This window comes from Lissotriton helveticus, chromosome 5_1 (genome assembly GCF_964261635.1).
Source record: "Lissotriton helveticus chromosome 5_1, aLisHel1.1, whole genome shotgun sequence".
NCBI classification, from domain to species: domain Eukaryota; kingdom Metazoa; phylum Chordata; class Amphibia; order Caudata; family Salamandridae; genus Lissotriton; species Lissotriton helveticus.
In genome coordinates, this window is record NC_136065.1 from 1849805157 (window position 1) to 1849824420 (window position 19264).

General features: G+C 44.0%; 1 protein-coding gene and 1 long non-coding RNA gene across 3 annotated transcripts in view; one reads left to right on the forward strand and one right to left on the reverse strand.

The window, feature by feature from the left end:
* Positions 1-19264, forward strand: part of GNGT2 (G protein subunit gamma transducin 2) — a 73581-nt gene that overhangs the window by 50324 nt on the left and 3993 nt on the right. The window contains exons 1-2 of one of the 2 annotated variants that reach the window (XM_078645288.1): positions 3144-3278; positions 11272-11361. In XM_078645288.1, coding sequence (XP_078501414.1) covers positions 11278-11361 — 84 coding nt within the window. In that variant the 5' untranslated portion in view covers positions 3144-3278; positions 11272-11277. Of the gene's footprint in view, positions 1-3143; positions 3279-11271; positions 11362-19264 lie in introns of those variants that run through there. The other variant, XM_078645289.1, reaches the window with a different exon arrangement.
* LOC144755903 (uncharacterized) overlaps positions 16083-19264 on the reverse strand; it is a 31726-nt gene continuing 28544 nt past the window's right edge. Inside the window, exon 2 of the long non-coding RNA XR_013594993.1 lies at positions 16083-16659. This is a non-coding gene — a long non-coding RNA (uncharacterized LOC144755903). The remainder of the gene's footprint in view (positions 16660-19264) is intronic.

Here is a 19264-nt window from a genome sequence, read left to right on the forward strand (position 1 = left end):
CCAAATGACTGAACGGATTGACACCAAATTTGGCAGAAAACTAGATCTAGGTCCAAAGACATTGCTTTTGTGATCAGGTGATCTGTTCTGTAGGTTTTGAGCAATTAAGGATCAAAAAATGTGTATATATCACTGAGCGAAGAATCCACGCACCCGACAGATGTCATGCTGAGATCTGATTGGCTGCCACCAAGTTAACAACAATGTGGTGGCAGCCATCTTAGGGCTCTAGGCTCAGTCACGAGTCCTAAAACAACGTGAAAAGTAGATAATGGGGCAGAGTTGAAATACTGTGACACCCTAGTACTGGTGATGGGGTCCCTAAAAACTCTGTCTAGGCCCAAAAGCATTTTATTAAAAACATTTGCTGCAAATTCATGGAGAATCCACAAATCTGTGGCAACATGTGAATATTATTTGTTATGGGGATGTGGGCGCATGGCGTCCCCTTCCTTTGCCTCTGGTGTACCCCAGGGCTTCATAGCCTGGGGCTGATGAGTAAATGAGGGGATTGGGGTACGTGGCCCACAGACTGTGTCCTCCCGGGGAGGCCAATCCTGGTACTTAGTAGTTTCCGAAACATATATTTGCTCATGCCTGGCAAACATGCCCTCCCTACCTGCTGGAGCTTGGGTAGGGAAGGCAACTCTGTTCCCACTCTGTGGGAGATTTATTTAAAAATGCTGCCGCCGCTGAGTGGGAGCAGACTTCAATTTCTCAGCCCCCGCTCTTGTGTGCAGGAAAACAAATATTACTCCTGCCCGGAAAAACAGCTCCTCCCTCCGGATGTGAACAATGACGGCTTCTGCAGTTTGCAGGGAACGGGCTGGAGCCGTGGGTGCCTAGGGGTCCCCCCACATCCCCCAACATGCTGCTTGGTGGGTGTCCCAGGTGGGCACTGGGGCACCCACCGATAATTAAGACAGGCCCGGGGGATAGGGTTCCCCGAACCACAAAAGGCTTGGTGAAGGGGGAGCACACGGCCCCCATCCCCTTAATAGGTCCCGGGGGATGGGATCCCCGGATCTTCTTAAGGCCCGAGATAGCAGGCTGAGTGTCCCTCTCCCATTTTAAATGTCATGCAAAGCCCTAGGGGGGCCTAATAATACTCAGGGAGGGGGCCGTGTGGCCCTCTCTCCTTTTTAGGTCGAGCCAGGGCAGCTCATGCGCTGCTCTGCGAGGCATGCTGTATTTGAGTAAGGACTTGAGGCTCCGCCCACTCTCTGCCCATATTTTTCATTGGCTTGTGTCACTGTCCTTTGTCAATGCTGACTTCTGATTCGTTAATAGGCTTGTTAGTCCCTCCTTAGTACCGCCTTGTCTTCATTTTTAGCCTCCCATAAGGACTGGCACTTTTACTTCTGTTGTTACACGGTATGTCATTTTTAGCCTTTAAGAACTATTTTCTTTAATGAGTTTCTCCTACTGCAGGCAGACATGCTTTCCTGCAACACTCAGCGTGCCATGCCCACTTTCACTTTCCAAGCAGCCCGGTTCAATGGCGGCTGCTTCCTTGAAATGAAATAGGTCTGGCATTTACAGGAGTTTGAGCTATTGTAAATGGCAATGCCTTTTATTAATGTGTTAATTATCAAAACAGATAAATAAAAGGCATTGTCATTTACAATGCCAATAGCTTAAACTCTCACAAATGTGAGACCTATTGCATTGCAAATGCTTGTTAATGTTATGTGGCCCTGGAGGATGGGGTCTCCTGGGCCTCATAAGTCTTGGGGAGTGAGCTGCAAAGACCCCTCCCCTTTTTGATGACATGCAGCCCCAGGGGATGTGGTCACTGGAGCCTAATATGGGTCTGGGAGGGGAGGCCAGTGCCCCATCCTTTTTATAGTCACAAGCCCCAGTGTGGGGTACCCGGGGCCTAGTAGGGCACAGGGAGCGGGGGCCAAGGAGCCCCTCCCCATTTTACTGGTATTCAGCCCTGGAGAATGGGGTCCCTGGGGCCCATATAGGGTCAGAGAGGGAGGTATTCGGCCCGCCCAGGGAACGGGATCCTCGGGTCTATAAAGGCTCTAGGAGGGGATGGCGTGTGCCCCCTCACCTATATTTAAGTAATGTCCCGGGATAGTGTCCTCAGTACCACTATTGGCTCAGAGAGGGGGTCATGTGACCCCTCTTCATAAAGGCCCCGCGGGTTGGTGTCCCTGGGGCCCCTTGTGACTCGGGGAGTGGAGGCACATGCCCCTCTCTGCTTTACAAATATCTTTCGGCCCCGGGGTATGGGGACCTCGGGTTTAAAGCGGCTCGGGGAGGAGAGCCACATAACCCATACCACATGACCAATCCCCTTTAAAAATAAAACACTCTGGGGAAAGGGTCCCTGGGACGCAAATTTGCCTGGGATGGGGGCTGCCCTAATGGGTTGGATGCAGGACCATGAATAGATAGATATACAGACAGACCGACAGACAGACAGACAGACAGACAGACAGACAGACAGACAGACAGACAGACAGACAGACAGACAGACAGACAGACAGACAGACAGACAGACAGACAGACAGACAGACAGACAGACAGACAGACAGACAGACAGATAGATAGATAGATAGATAGATAGATAGATAGATAGATAGATAGATAGATAGATAGATAGATAGATAGATAGATAGATAGATAGATAGATAGATAGATAGATAGATGGATGGATGGATGGATGGATGGATGGATGGATGGATGGATGGATGGATGGATGGATGGATGGATGGATGGATGGATGGATGGATGGATGGATGGATGGATGGATGGATAAACAGACAGACAGATAGATAGATAGATAAACAGACAGACAGACAGACAGACAGACAGACAGACAGACAGACAGACAGATAGACAGATAGACAGATAGATAGATAGATAGATAGATAGATAGATAGATAGATAGATAGATAGATAGATAGATAGATAGATAGATAGATAGATCGCTCGATAGATAGATAGATAGATAGATATTACAAAGCTGTGTACAATATGTCTAAATGACTTGCTCTGCGACTTATCAATCGCTTCTCTTTCTGATCAGCTTTGGCTTTGTCTCTCCTCTCTCCCTCCTTCTGATTTCTTCGGACTCTGAGGTTAATTCCAGGCTACTAAGCCATCTTAAAGCGGCAAGTCTATTATGAGATTAAGGATGGGAGGCATCTGCTGAGGTATCCATCTGGGAGGAGTGCTGAGGTGGGTGGCAAAGCACCTAGGGGATAGAGGCAGATCGGAGAGCAGCCCTGGAGGGTCCCTAGTACAACCTGTAACATACCTAAGAGGTAAGAGGGTGGCTTTAACCTTCTGGAGTACTATGTCTCCTTCTTCCTAAATATTGAATGTTGTGTATGGTGATGCACTATCATACTATAGACAGAAAGCTAAAATGATGTTGAGTGGTTTGTTATTATCCACAGCAAAGCTAGTTACCGGTATAGTCTTATTATGAACGGCAGGGTGTACTTTATCAGGTATACTATATAGATCATCAACGCACAATCTATGTATTTTAATGTCTTTTTTGAGAAACTGCAAAAAGATATATTGCGGTGATATAGTGCAAGAGCTTTTCGAAAACCCACTGACATGACTTCATCAAATGGAAGAGATATATGTAGAAAAGGCGGTGTAGCACTTGGTGTGTAAGCCAATGTATATGCTTAATGCGTCCTTAGCAGTAACCTGCAGTTTCTTGCGATGACGGCTGCTGGGCCAACACTACGTCTTACCCTTTGTTGCACAGAGGTCATGAACCACTGAATAGGTAGCGACTGGTGTTTTACGCTGGTTTAGTTCACATTGTTACGTCGTTTATGGATTTGTGTTTTTATTGATGCTAATATTTACTTTTATGAGACCTTAAGAGCGCCCAGAGACATAGTGAGCATACAGTAATGTAACACTCAATATAATAGTCAAACGGTTTCATATTTCAACAAAAAAAAAGTTTTTGATGCGAGTCCAGTTTTTGTACATAACGTTAACGTCTAGTTTTTTGCAACTTGTGCTTGATATCTGGGATTAGACTGTTTCTTGGCCATTGCCTCGCTCACTCTTCCATTAATTAAACTAATTTTAATTCCTTCCCTTCGTTAGTCTGAGCACCAGACACCCTGCTGGCGCTAATGTTTGCCTCCCTACATAGAAGTACAGAGGGAGTCTAGGGCCAGGGCGGGGACAGGGTGCACCCGAGGAACCAGAACTAGGGGGACATGTGGAATTTTCTGATAAACTGGTGTCTCCCCACATACAGTATGATTGAGGCAGAGCCAAGCACTTATGCAAGGCTCCCCTGGTTAAAATCCTAGCTGACTAGTGATCAACTGTTTTAGCCAGAACCACTTTGCGTAAAATGTATTTTATCAACATTGGACTATATATATTAACCTTTTTATTGCGTCCAAAAGTTTATTGATATTCACAAGCTATTGAGTAAAAAGTCGTAACACAGCGGAGGAGGCACAGACTTCCCTAATTAATAACCAAGGGGCATATTAACAAGGGCTTTATCTCCACTTTTTGCTTTAAAAGCCAAAAAAGCAGAGATAAAACTATCGCCCTATTTATAAGAGGGTGCTAACATGCGATTATGCATGTTAGCAGTCACCCTCTAATGAGATGCAAAGTGGGCGTCACTGGACGTACCCCTGATGGACTACCTTGTAAAATATCGCTGATGTGCTCATCGCGATATTTACAAGGCAGCCCACAGGATTTTAGCACTTGTTAGATTTTGGCGAAAACGGCGGTTTTAGCCGAAAACTAACGTCTGTTAAAATCCTGACTTACCTAAGCTTAACATAGGGGGTGGATTATGCTGATACGACCACTGGGTCGTATCAGCAAGGTTATCGCCGTTTTTCAGGGAACATCGCTGGAAAACCAGCGATGTTCCCTGCGCGATTTCCCCGCTATCGCTAGATTTCTTATGGCCGTCGTGAAAATCATTGTTGATACAGCGCTATCACGGCGATGACATCCAGTGATAGGATAAACATCGCTAAACGCGCGTAGCAATGTTTATTTCTAATCGCGTTGTTGATATGCCCCCAAATCTTCAATGCCTTGCAAAGTCTAAAATAGATGGAGTAGCGAAAGAGACAGAGAATGCCATAAATTGTGATTATATTTAAAAAAGTCCTGGTAAGTAACCTGGACCAGTAACACACAGCACCCAATAAACAATGTATAGAACTTGAGATTCACCCATGCTAAACACTGGTGACCAGAGGAGTGGGATCAGGGTACAGGTAATAAGATCTAATTTTTAACGTTTTAGTTAAAGGGTGAAAACAACCTTTTTTGGATTTATCTGAAGCAGGGAAATAACGTTGATGGTCTCTCCAAATAAACCCTATTCTCAAGCAAAATGGAGAGATAACAAACAGGCCACTTCTTTCATCTTGGTGATGGACTGCTGAGTTGCATGAATGGTTGATTATGAAAAACTTGGTGAAATGCCCAAAGAGGAGTGCCTGGAGTCAAAAATTGGTGCACCGTAGAAAACAGCCATAAGTTACGATAAAGACCTGCCGTATAATGTCGAAAAAATAAGGTGCTGGAAACAGTCTAATCTTGCGGTGTGAGTGACAACCATCGAAATCGAGTAGGTTTGGCAAGTTCTTAACAACTGGAGCAAGAGGCATGGACACAGTTGTAGACCTTAATCCATTGATGGAAGCCAAAGTTACAATATCGACCTGCCATATAAAGTCGACAAAATCAGCTGCTGGAAACAGTCTAATCTTGCGGTGTGAGTAACAATCTTACCGGAGTCGAGAAGGTATGCCAAGTTCATAATACCTAGAGTCAGACGAATGGACACGGTTATAGACCGGAATCCATTGATGGAAACCAAAGTTATTCAAATGATTTTCTAATCTACTCGCTTTGCGTCATATACTATTGTGGACTTCCAGTAGCAACTGAGCAAACAATGGAAACCATAAGACACCAGTAAAACAACAACACCAGAAGACAGATCCAAAATACAACTAGGACCAACTGGATTTTCAGCCAAATTCTGCATAATCCATAGTGTCAATTTTGAATTAGCGAACTGTTATTGATGTCGCTAATCTCACTATAAATGCTCCTACTTCTGGTTGCATCTCACTATCATAATGTGCTGAGCAGACTTGTTTTATAGCAGGGAGATTAGTACAATTCATGAAAAAGACTAATTCCAAATCTCTTAGTCTGGAGCATCGCCTCGTAAAGTGTGGCAGATGGATGGGACCCATTCCTTTCAATATTCCATATAAGCAAAGGATAATATCTCACGGCTCACTGTGATCTAATTATTGTATTCCAACCAATGATATCCTTTACAATAGGGAGGAGCTTGAATCATTGGGTCCGGGACCCCTGGGAAGGAAAGGGCAGGCTTTACAATTATCTTGGATAGCAGCAACAGATGCCCCCTTTAATCTTGTGAATCCTGTATCAATATATTGACGTAACAACCCTAACCTTGCTAGAGTGAAATAAGGGATTAAAATGTCACAGTGGCATCAATTTGCTCAATAATGAATTGGACTCTGATACCCGCTAGGAGGCTTTGATCCCAATATTGTATCCATTTGAGTCTATATTCCGAACCTCTGTGTCTTAAATATATAAACAAGTTGTGTTTTGGCTTTTGCACTAAATGCACAGAGGAAGGAGTTTGGATCTATACAGTGGTTCTCAATGGTTCACTGGATGGGTTGATCAATAAAATATTTGACTCTACTGAAAAAGATTTGTAAAATCTACACAGTTGTTAATTTCTAGAGTAACCTTGGGAAACGATGACCTGGGAACGAATTCTTGAAATAGCACGCACAGCCAAAGTTAGTTTTTTCCAGACTTCCCTATTTATTAACTGTTTTTTAATACAATACGTCCCCACTAAAATATAGAATTATAACATAAACATGAGATGTGAATATTGCTGTTATTCATTTATAAAATGTAACAAACCTTCTGCAAACGGTGTGCCTACTTCTTCCTGCAGAACAATTTTTGTATATCTCTTCATCGGACTCCATATCATTTCATATTTACTTACCCATAAATTTGTATATATATATATATATATATATATATATATATATATATATATATAGAGAGAGAGAGAGAGAGAGAGAGGGGGAGAGAGAGGGTGAGGGGGAGAGAGAGAAAGAGAGAGAGAGAGAAAGAGAGAGTTTTCTGTGTGTGTTGCCCAGTTATGTTGTATTTCTCTTTGCCAGTGACTTATAGTTTTGAAAATATATGTGTCACAAAGAGAGGCCGGGAGGGGGAGGATGAATGGGCTCGGAGATGGCGATAGGTAATGGGGTATAAACAGGGTGGAGACTAACACACAGTGGTGGGGCATGGGCGCCCTTAGTACAATCAATGTCTTTGTCTTTTAGCATTAATCCCCGCTCTTGTGGACTCATTGTCAATCTCCTCCTGGCTTGTATGGCATCATGAACCAATCCCTGCCTGTGTTTTGTGACATGGACTGCACACACCTTGCCAGACCCAAACTGTATTTCTCAGAGTTCAAGCCTGCTTCACATGCCAAAGTCCCAACCCCTGAACCCAGGGCAATGACATCCTGAGCTCCAAAAAAAATGGAATTTGTGGCAGTCACTGGTGATCCTTCACTGTCATTCAAAGCACAGAAAAATAATCTTCACTTTCAAACGTGAAACAACCTTCACAATGCAGTCATTAAATTGCACTACTCTTACAATGCAGTCATTACATCGCAACATCCTTTTAAAAAGCATGTCACTACAACCCAGGCATTACAACGCATACCATTACAACGCATGACACTACATCGCATGTCACTACAACGCAGGCATTACAACGCATACCATTGCAACGCATACCATTACAACGCATACTACCCCTACACTATCCAACACTTACCCTACTGTTGTACCCCCTGGAGTTAGAATAGTAATTTTAATCCCTACACTATCCAACACTTACCCTACTGTTGCACCCCCTGGAGTTAGAATAGTAATTTCTACCCCTACACTATCCAACACTTACCCTACTGTTGTGCCCCTGGAGTTAGAATGGTAATTTTTACCCCTATACTATCCAATACTTACCTTAAATGCAATGTAATGGTATGCGTTGTAATGGTATGCATTGTAAAGGTAGTATGCGATGTAATGGAATGCGTTGTAAAGGTAGTTTTTTAACCGCGTCCGTGCGGCGCGTTAGCCGCGCCCTGTGCTGGACATTCCAGAACAGGGCGGGGTCGTGACGGAACCGTTCCGTCATCAGCACAGCTCAGCCGTAACTGATGACGGAACGGTTCCGTCACCAGCATCGAAGGGGTTAATATGCAATGTAATGTCATGCCATGTAATGGAATGCTTTGTAGTGGATGTTGCGATGTAAAAACTGCATTGTAAGTTCATGCGCTGTAAATGTATGCGTTGTAACGTCATGCATTCCTTTCAAACCTATGTGGACATCAGGCCAGTCCTTTCCCTGCCCAGCATCAGGACAATAACTTAGGAGTAGGTCACTCCTAAATAGAACTCGTGCGAGGCCCACTCGTAGGGAGAGATGTAGCAAACGCAAAACGAGTCCAGGTTTGGAAAAGTTCTGCCGCCAGACTAATCCCAAACGCCACCCTGATGGACCACTTGAACCGCCTGAGTATGGCGGTGTTCTTCATAATGCTGCATTAATGCCTCCCAGTCTCGTGCTTTTGTTATTAACGTGCATGCCTTCTGGAACTGTCTTTAAATATTACCTGTCGAGACATTGTTGTTTGCTATGCATACTAATCACCCAAGCCTCAATTGGGTTTATGGGTACACTCCTGTGGTCTGGTTCCACCCTCCACCGACTGTAAATAGCTACCTCACGCCCCCAGCTCACCACACCAATGCCCCAAACATCTTCACATTCTCTCTCTAAGCCAGCATTGTACTACCTCCCAACCACAGTGCAAAGCCACCACAACAACCACGCTGGTAAGAGCGCCACTGGCTTCCAACAAGAGACTGCCACAGCCTTTAAGAGCTGGTTCTCACACATAAAGTCCTGAATAACAGATTCCTATGATATGGATCTGACCTGAGCCATTTTCGGTTCTCACACCACGATTGGAAGGTATTAACAGTTCCAAAGGTCACTCTTGAATGCTCTCTGGGTCTGAGGCATCACAGAGACATGCTCTTACAGAGCACATGTGAAAACCGGGCTTTTTACTTCTACCTTTTGAGTGGAGAAGTGTGGCTCAATGGTTAGAACGGCAGACCCTGATGCAGAGGTCTAGCCCGGGACCAGGGTTCAATTCCCCGCCTTGGCGGGTCTTGGGCTCAAAACTTCCACAGACCTGATAATTCTCGCCTCAGTGCCTATTCCAATAATGGAGTCCCACTCTGCAACTCTGGGCAATAGCTTTCTTAATCTCAACAACGGCCCCCACAACGCTAACGATGCCTGGCCTCCACCTTGGGGGTGCCCAGCAGTGGACACCTCACAGGGAAAGCCAAGATGGGTTCCACAGTGGTATTCGTACAAGCGCCTTGAGGCCCTTGCGGGTGAGTAGTGCGCTATACAAGTATCAATTTACAATTTATTATCACTCCTACTACTACCCCCAGACAGGCACATGAGGCATTGTGGATATGCTGGCACACATAAACATCTCCAAAACAGAAGCATATGCACTCCCTGGCAGTCTTCTGTGACATCAGTGTCCACTACCTGCCTGTCTAATGGATCCTTCCTGCCCACTTCTAGTAGAAAAACCTCCAAGACTATTGAAAACACCATTGGCAAAGTCAATAGGTATGACTTGTTCAATATGATGTACCTACGATTATGATTTGCCCCATGCAGTAATTAAAAATGTGAAATACAATTTTTAAAATTAATTTGTGTAATCCCGCTTAATATACACGATCTTGTAAGTCATTGTACATCTCTCTGGTGCGTCTTTGCTAAGTCTGCACTGCATAAATACAAATACATACGTATATACATATATATATGTTAGGCACAGGCATACTGTAAAACGGCGCTATTTACAGGAAATGCTTAGTTAGGCCAGATACACAGACTGTCACGGACTGCACTGCTGTTGTTGACCTTAGAACAGTCTGCCATGTAGGAGGTAAATATGGCATCTATTGTATCATAAGCATAAGCTACAGCGGTTATTTCAACTTGGTGTTTGCCCGCATCATCATAGGGCACATTGTGCTCCAACTGTGCCTTTTGCACCAATCACCATTCACTAAAAAATATGAAGGCATATTAACTGGCTGCTCCACACACTCTGGGCCAGGGGTGGAGACTTGTTGGGAATAGCAGATTTCTGTCACTGTGCTATGTGTTTAGGGTTTTAAAAGTGAATACAACTTTTAGTGCAATAGCACTTGTGAAATACAAGCACGATAAGATGGCAAACCACGTAGGAGCCAAGTCTGAGTTGGCAGAAGACAAAGTTCAGTATGAAATGGCTCTGTTGCCCCTGCAGCTGGCCACCAACAAGGACCAGGGGGGTAACACAGGCCCCTGTCATCCTGCGGTGCAGGGGGGGGCTCCTGTCTGAATGGGGGCCCCCTACTCTTCAAGGGCCCCCATTTCAGCCCACGACCAATGAATGTCTGTGAGACATGAGAGACTCAGTGGGCCTCTTCACACTCTTCGTGGGGAGGGGGGAGGGGGGGGTTGGGCATAATTTCCGTTACAAAGATGTCAGGGTCACGTTATCTTTGACATAAAGGTGTTAAATTTGGAAAACTAGGCACTGAGCATAATTCTTTTTGAGACTCATAATCTTGTGCAATTGTCGCAAGATTTCTTACTGAAATGTGTGCCTCCAAAAATGGAATGTTACTTTTTTGGAATTAACATACAGGTAGAAAAGAGTTCTGTATCAGAGTTCTTCTTCCTGGTGTAAATGCTTCCTTTCATGGTTTACTGTCATATGACATGACGCTCATCCGGTGAGTTAGATTCTTATACCTTCAGGCTTGACCATTAGCCTACAAAAACCATGCTTCTTCTAGCCAGACCTAAAATTACACCGTGCAGATTTTTGTATAAATAGTTCCTGAATGTAGAAGTGAGACCTCTGAATGATGTATTTTGTAACACTGAAATTACACTATGTAACATAAAATGTTACACCTCAAAATAATACCTAATGCATGCGGAAATAATATGTTGAATATGAGGATAACCTTTGCTTGAAGGGTACATGGTTTGCTAGCATGCAAAATGTTCATACCTTTCATTATCCAATTTTCGCTTTTATTGCAGGAAGACATGGCTCAGGATCTCACCGAGAAGGAAATTCTGAAAATGGAAGTAGACCAGCTGAGGAAAGAAATCAAGACAGAGAGAACAGTGGTACATACTTATGTCTTTCTAATGAAACTTCATTTACTTTAAGACATGAATTGAAAAACAGTGAAAGTCAGCGATTGGACAGATTGAACAGGCAGACTCTGCCCCACAGCTGGCACGAGGCACTTTGATGGAAAGTAGAGAGTGACAAAATAGCATGTCACAGACGTTTTAAGGCAAATGTAAAGTGGATGCTGGCACAGGGCCATAGCTTTTTAAGGGCCCCCTGATAGAGCCAGCTGTGTTCTGCAGAGAGTCTTGCCCTGATGACTTAGAATAATTCTGAAACTGATTTTGTAAATACGGTTCTCCTTTAATACATTTCTAATGTTGGTGATGTGTGTGAGAAGTTAGCCTGGCATATGATGTCCACTAGTTCTCGTGGGCACCTTGCACCAGTATAATCAACCCTTATTGATGGTGGTTGTAAAGTCAACCTTATAGAAAGCTATCCTAGTGGTAGCATGAACCAGAAGTCTTCAGGCTAAGACTTCAGGAGGCGAGTTAAGCAAGTTGTTTTACTATATATAATCCCTTGAATACCAAATGAAAGGACACCACACAAGGTGTCAAATATATATGTATTGAATCTAAACACAACCCCTCTGCACTCTTTATGAGGTCAGAGGTCAAAATACAATACAAGTCACAGAGTTAATATACGATAAGTTGCACAGTATACGTTATGCCCTAGGGGCCTCACAAACCATATACTAAGAAAGGGGTATAAGTACCACGTGAGAGTTAGAAAGCAGGCCTGGGGCCTGTGGAATCGCTGGGGCTATACTAAACAACCATGCGTTAGGAAGTAGGAGGCCCACGGGAGACGCATGCAGTGTCTAAACACAAACGCGGGTTACCATTGACTTTCTATGGGAAATGAAGAAGTTACAATTATGCAATTTAAGGACCCTTCCGGATGGACTAGGATGGAACCCTTTTAAACTAGGACACTTCGAGAGTCAAGACCCACGGGAGCACCGGAGTACTCGTGTTACCTCACCCAGGGAAGCCGGGTGCATAGGTGTCTTTTCGTGTCGGGTTTCGTCGTCGTTTTCTATGGAGAGCTGCAAAGAAGTGCTGCAGGCGACCAGAGAAAAAGTGTCCAGGTGGATCCAAGGGTGGATCGGCGATGTGGAGGACCTGAAAGCAGAGAGGACAGAGCCTGGGTCACTAGCCAGTGACCAGGAAGGTACCAGGAAGGAACCAGGCGATGTCGGGTGATTGAAGGTGAAGAAGTCAAACTTATCCCTTCAGCCACGAGGTCCAGGAGGCATCGACGATGACCAGGCGCTGGATTCGAGCTGTCCCACAAAGGATCTAGATGACTGCCATTTTGGTATCCAGATTGGAAACAACAAGCCTTTGCAACCGCAACCCACTCAGGATGTTGAGATTGGCTCTGTTGCAAACCAGCAAGATCTGTGGTGCTTCTCCTTTTCAGGGAAGCTGTAGAAAATCTGGAGCGACCAGGAAAGCAAGTTAGATTCAAGATGGCATCTTCAGGGGGCTCACTAGCCAATGGGCAAGGAACCGGGAAGATGCGTCAAGCTCAAATGCAAAGGTGGGGCCCATGAGACACTCACAGAGTGTGGGAGCCTGGGCTTTGGTGTAAATAATGCTTGGGATTGGAGCTTCTTATACCCCAATGCACAACTTACTGAGGCTTCAGAAAAGGGGTGCAGGTAGCAAAATGCAGGATGTCCAAGATGTCCGGTCCCACATCTCCCGTGTCCACCACAGGTCTCAGCTTTGCTGTGGATATGGATCGGGGTCAGAGAAGTCTGAAAGTCTAGTTCTTGAGTTGCAGAGTCTTTGGGTTCCGACGGGAGCCTTGAAACTGTAGACTGGCAAAGTTGCTGTTGGTGCCTGTTTGCACAGGGTGGTCACTCCTTGACCACAAGAGAGATGTCTTCCATCTTCCAGTCAGAATGGAATGTCGAAGTTCCAAGATATGTCTTTCAAAGATTCGTCCAGGATAATCTAAAGTCCCAGGGACACAGCTCATATACTTATACTAAGAAAGGGGGCTGGATTACCTGACTAGATCCCTCCTATGGGTGGACTTGAGAAGGGGGTGGTTACACCCCTTTCCCTTTGTCCACTTTCACGCCAGAGCTGGGGCTGGAGTGCCCCAGCAGCTGGTTTGAACCGGGCTATGCATGGAGCACCTTGTGTGCCCCAGGCAGTGTCTAGAAGCATTCACTGAATCCAGCCCTCCCTGCCCCAATACACAAAACCCCTGTCTGGGGAGGTGCCAGCACCTCCCTGGATGGGAAACCTATTGTCCAGGCCTCCCCTGCCGGAGTTTCGTCCAGCAGCAGGAGGTCAGACTCGTGTCTGTGGCAGCAGCATCCATTTTGTGATGATGAGGCTCTGTTTAACTTTAACCGGGTAAAGTAGTAACTACATGTCTTCTCCCTCTAGAAGGGTGGAATGCTACCCCCGCCAACCAGAATTGGCGGGGGGGGTAGTATTCCAAAGTGTTTGACACCTTACACGACATGTTTTGATGAAGCCAAACCAAAGTTAGCATTAACCGCAAGGATTATAATTTACTTAAGAGTATATGGTATGGCTATATCATAGAACAGCTATAAGGAGATTATTCCGACAGCTGCAGAGGGGCTCAGCTCATGCTAGGGCACCCTCTCACATAAAACCAAGCACTCTGCCTCCAGGATCGTCGAGGCCTACCATAGGAGTTGCTTATAGGTGTATATGTGTCTATATGTCAAGGCAGATATAGGTATACTATATCTTACCCAGGCTGTGTGAACAGGCCTGTGGTGTCAGTTCGGAAGGCAAACCAGGGGTGGCACAATACATGCTGCAGTCCCTGGTAGGCCTAAGGTACACCTATGCCCTGGGTACCTATGGTACACTATACAGGGACTCACAAGAGTGGCCCAGTAACCAGTCTGGTATGTACCTAAAGTATATGGTATCAATTTAGAGAGAACAGCTGGGCTGTGGGTCTGATTAGCAGGCCCACAGCCACATTAAAGTCGAAAAACCAGAGAATCACAGCAAAAAGTGAGGGTGACCATAGGAAGCAAACCCTACTCTCCTACAAGGTGTGACACTCTACTATAGACATTTTACAGAGAAAGGTTGTGTTTGTTTCACGCAACAATCATTAACAAGTTTCTTTTAGATCAAAAGAGCTCCTCACATATGGGAAACGGGAGGCTGTTGATGTGATTATTTGTGGTAATATTACTGAGCTATTGCTGTGTTACAATATTGAAGACACACATCACGATCCCTGAATATCAGATGTAAGCACATTTAGAGTTTGGATGACCTTGCCAAAAAGGGCATAATAAAGCTGAAATTAGGTCATGAATTCAAAGCTGTTCTGAACAGGGGCCCCAAAATACTTTTGGACCAGGGCCCCCAAAAACTTTAAGTTGCATATAGAGCTGCATGTTGCATGTAGGGCTGAAAGCACCACATACTTGGGTGAAAGGTATAGAATGCTGCCGTGGGCTGGGAGGTTATGAGCGACAAGGCCTCTCACCAAATAGTATTGGGCAGTGCCTAGGGGTCAAAAGACAGACAAACTAAGGGGTCTATTATGATGTAGGGCTATTGCCACCACCAGCATTGCGGTGGCGATTCGCCCTACATCATCCCCTGCCCGCCTCCCATTTCTGCCCCGCCATAATAAGATGGCTGGGGGACCGCGGCAGACGGGAAGACCGTCTGTCGTTTTTCCGCCTGGTCAAGGGGTCGACCGGGTGTAAAAGGGTTGCGTACGGCAGCCTTTCTGTGGCGCCACAGAAAGGCATGCGGATTTTTGAGTTGGGGGCCCGTTGCAGGCTCCCAGGTTGTTGGATGGGTGGGGGAGCACATGGGCATTGCATGGACGACGTGGCAGGCACCGCATTTGCCTGCCACGTTGTGCATGCAAATGCATAAATGCCTTTTTTGAATTGCGGCGGGTGCTGCTGACCACCGCGATGCAAAAAATGCGGGATGCGCCCGCAACTGTGGCGGGCGCATCCTAATTGCCCATGTGGGACCGCCGCAACCTTAGCAGCCGGTCCCATTTCCCGGGGCGATGGCAGGCGGACATAGACCCCTAAGTTTCCAGATTCGAGGGCCATGCAAGCGACACTACCACGGAGTGTCTCATCCTACCAGCACCGCTCTTTAACTCTTGCAACATATTTACCACAGTGATGCTGAAGTGCAAACTACACTAAATATTAAATAAAAGATGTAGAAATGAAGCAGCCATGGCACACTCTCCCATAAACCCGACTAATGTATCAGTCTTATAGTTCCACCTTAGGCCTTGCGCAGAAACAAACTCCGGAGGTGCAGTTATTTTGTACAATCTGAAATCAGAAATCGAACACACTATTTTGTAGATTTTTATCAGTGCTCTAAAGTAGGACCCTAAGTGGTGCTGCTAGATTTATGAAAACAAGTAAATATTATTGTTTTTCAGTGATCAAATTCAATGTTGCATCAAGCACTGATAATCCTTAAACAATTTCTCCAATTTCTCAGTCCAGCTGGTAAACACAGAGCATGTATGTATGTGCGATTTCTCATAGATACCGTAGGAAACTGAGTTATTACTTGAGTGGAGTGAAATCATACTCAAGCAGCAGCCACAATTTCTGTCAGGGTGAAAGGCACAGGCAACCCCAAATTAACCTGTGCTTAATTCCCTGGTAGCTTGGCACAAAAGCAGTCAGGCTTGCCTTAGAGACAATGTGTAAAGTATTTATGCAGCATTTCAAACAGTAATAAAGTGAAAACACAATATATGAAAAATCCCACACCAATTTAGGAAAATAGAGTAAAATGTGATAAATTATTTCAGACCAAAACACCTAAAATACAATCAGTAGAACCGGAGATATGCAATGTTAAAGATATGAGTAAAAGTAGTGTTTAGAAGCACAAAGTGCCAACTGTGGTTATATTGTTGCGCCGGACCAGTCAAAGTCACAACTTCATGCCAACTATGATTGAGAGCCAAGTACAGGCACCAAGTTAGGCCCACAGAACAAGGAACCTTAAATTCTGGTTGAGGAGCATTGCGAGATCCCTCATCGAGGATGTGTCGAGCAGCAGCAGTTCCAACAATAGAGATTGTGATGCGTGATCCTGTGTCGTGATCAAGGATGTCATCACCGAAGGCTTACGATGCAAAATCCTGCATTGGAGATGTGTTGGGGATGCGTTGCGCAGCAGTGGTTCTAAGAAGCTGTAGGCTGTGATGTGAGTCCCTGCGCTGGTGATGAGTTAGCACTGGCCAGCAGTGGTAAAGTGCACGGAGTCCTAGGGCAAAAAAACCAATATTAGCAAAATTGTAGGAGTAAGGCGAAAGGTTTAGGGGAAACCCACCCTAAGCCTGACAGATCTAACAGGTGCTATGCATGGCTCACTTTCAGAGTTCTATATGTATACAGTTCTGATAAATCTAACCTGTATCACCAAGGTGCCGCTGCATTTTGCAGGCACCTGGAATGTAGTTTTAGCTACCAAGTCATATCATTTAGACATTAAACATGTTCACTGTTTATGGGGCTAGTTATTGAGACCTCAAAACAGAAAAGGCCCATGTGGGCAAATTCAGAAAACTTTTCAGTGAGAAAATGTTTATAGACCATAGCACGTATTGCACAGGTTACAAATAAGTCAGGAATAAGACAGCACTACTCAAAGAAAAGCCTTTGTATATTGGGTCTGGGGATATCAAGGCATTGCCATCCACTGCCTTTAATGGCCATGAAAGGAAGAGATACTTACCCTGTGTATATGGAGGCCCACTTTGTGCCGGGTTTGCGTTACTTTTTGTAACACAAACCCGATGCAAAATATCATGCTGGGATTTACGATCCAACACAATCAGGATTTGCGTTGGATAGTTTCCCAAAGTATTGCAAAGTTGCTCTATGTGCTGCTGCGCATTACTTTACGCAAATGTTGAATTCGATGGGTGGTACATGGGTGTACCTATACAACCACCAATGGGTTTTGATGCAAATCCTTATCTACAAACATTTATAGACAGGGAATGTACACCTCCTCGAGGCAGGTGTAGAAAGGAAACATTTTTTCATTCTCCATGTTTTTCTTACTTTGCATGTGTGCTGCATTGCACAACACATATACAAAGCAGGAAAAGTGGTAAAGAATCGTTTTTATATTAGGAGGGTCCCCTTCTAGTACTTACCTATTCCTTACAGTGGGCTGTCTGTATCACAGTCTTACCATTCAATAATAACTGCACACTTATATACACGTCAAACGCATTGGAAAATATTACGCATTAATGTTGCCCTTTAGTGCAACAATGTTGTTTTTACTTAAGTGCCAGATAATGACTTATTCCTTGAGGTACTGGAATTGGCATTGCAATTAAGCTATGTCCTAAGGCAGAGTTATTTCTCCCAGCAGTTCCAGAGATGTTTTGACGTGATGTCACAGTTACAGTACAAGGCAATGTATTGGTACAAAGGTACTGTAATTCGAGTATTGTGATATCATCAGGATTAGACCCTTTAATGCACTGTCACTTGCATGACCATAGACTCTGGAAACGTTCTTTGCCAGTGCTAAGAATATTGCCTTATAATAGTGCACTTCAGAAGGTTTTGTTTTTTAAAATATATATTCGTATTTGCAACTGTGTGTCCTGATCTCAAAGTCATTGCTAATAGCAATGACCATGGATGACAAGATGAAACCTTTATTGGCAGAGCCATTGGGTGTCTTAATCTCTGAGTCAGGACATCCAATACGTTTCTGAGTCAAAGTTAGTAATGATTACAAAGGGTTATATGGTGGCACTGCTGAGCAGAAATTCAACAAATTATTTGAACCACCCCACGCAATATTTCATATGATTCTTAGGTGCTTGACTAACAAATTGCTTTGAACACTAGGAAATATAATTATACCTGTGCTAGTATGATAACATATTTTACCTGCATTAATGGCACTCATTGGGATAGAACTTCCATATTTAAAAAATCAAGTTCTATTCTGGAAACTAATCTTCAATTAAATTAACAACATTTTGAATTGAGTATTCAATATTAAAGATCAGCTTTGCTCAGTTCATGCACTGACAATATATAATCTCAATACGCTTTGGGCAATTCAGTTACCCTTAATAAGTAAAATGATTGAATAATCCGGTTAACCACATACATTTAACTCATAATAAATGGCAATTAGTCTTCAAAGCATTGGAATTAAATCACATCTCAACAAAACCCACAAACTGGAGGTCTGAGGCCTTTGCTAAAACATAATGATACCATAAATAGCATGCTGTAGAACTCCACTTTATGAGCAAAACCAACTATTTTGAACTTGGATGTACTCATCCCTGTGTTTCCTTTCATGACCCTAAACAAACAATATGTTTGGTGTGAATAATGTGCCTGATTAAAGCAACATAAATTATTATGTGACAAAAGAAATCAACGATTTAATGGAAACCATAATTCATCAAGCTATTGAAAAAGATAGCATGAAGACTCAGTGTGTGGGTATTTGAAGATTGAACACGTAAGAATTTCTACATTATATTAATCACCCTAAGTTCATTAATGTGCAATCCCCTAGTAGATTCAATCATATCAGAAACAGGATTGATCTTCTTCCAATTGGCAAATGTATTAACATTTACGAAAATTGGTACAATCTATGGCAACATTATTGAAGGACATTACAAAGATTTTGAAGGTGATTTTTTTACCTGCGTTGTAAAATGATCCGCTTGATAACATTCCTCAATAAAATACATTTTCTATAGACAAATCTATTAAATTGAATTTTTAATAAATACATCTACTTTTGTATCATGGCTATTTTCATTTTAAGAGTCATTTTTGTAAGAAACACGAGTAAGCCATTTAGCTCCAGCCTATGG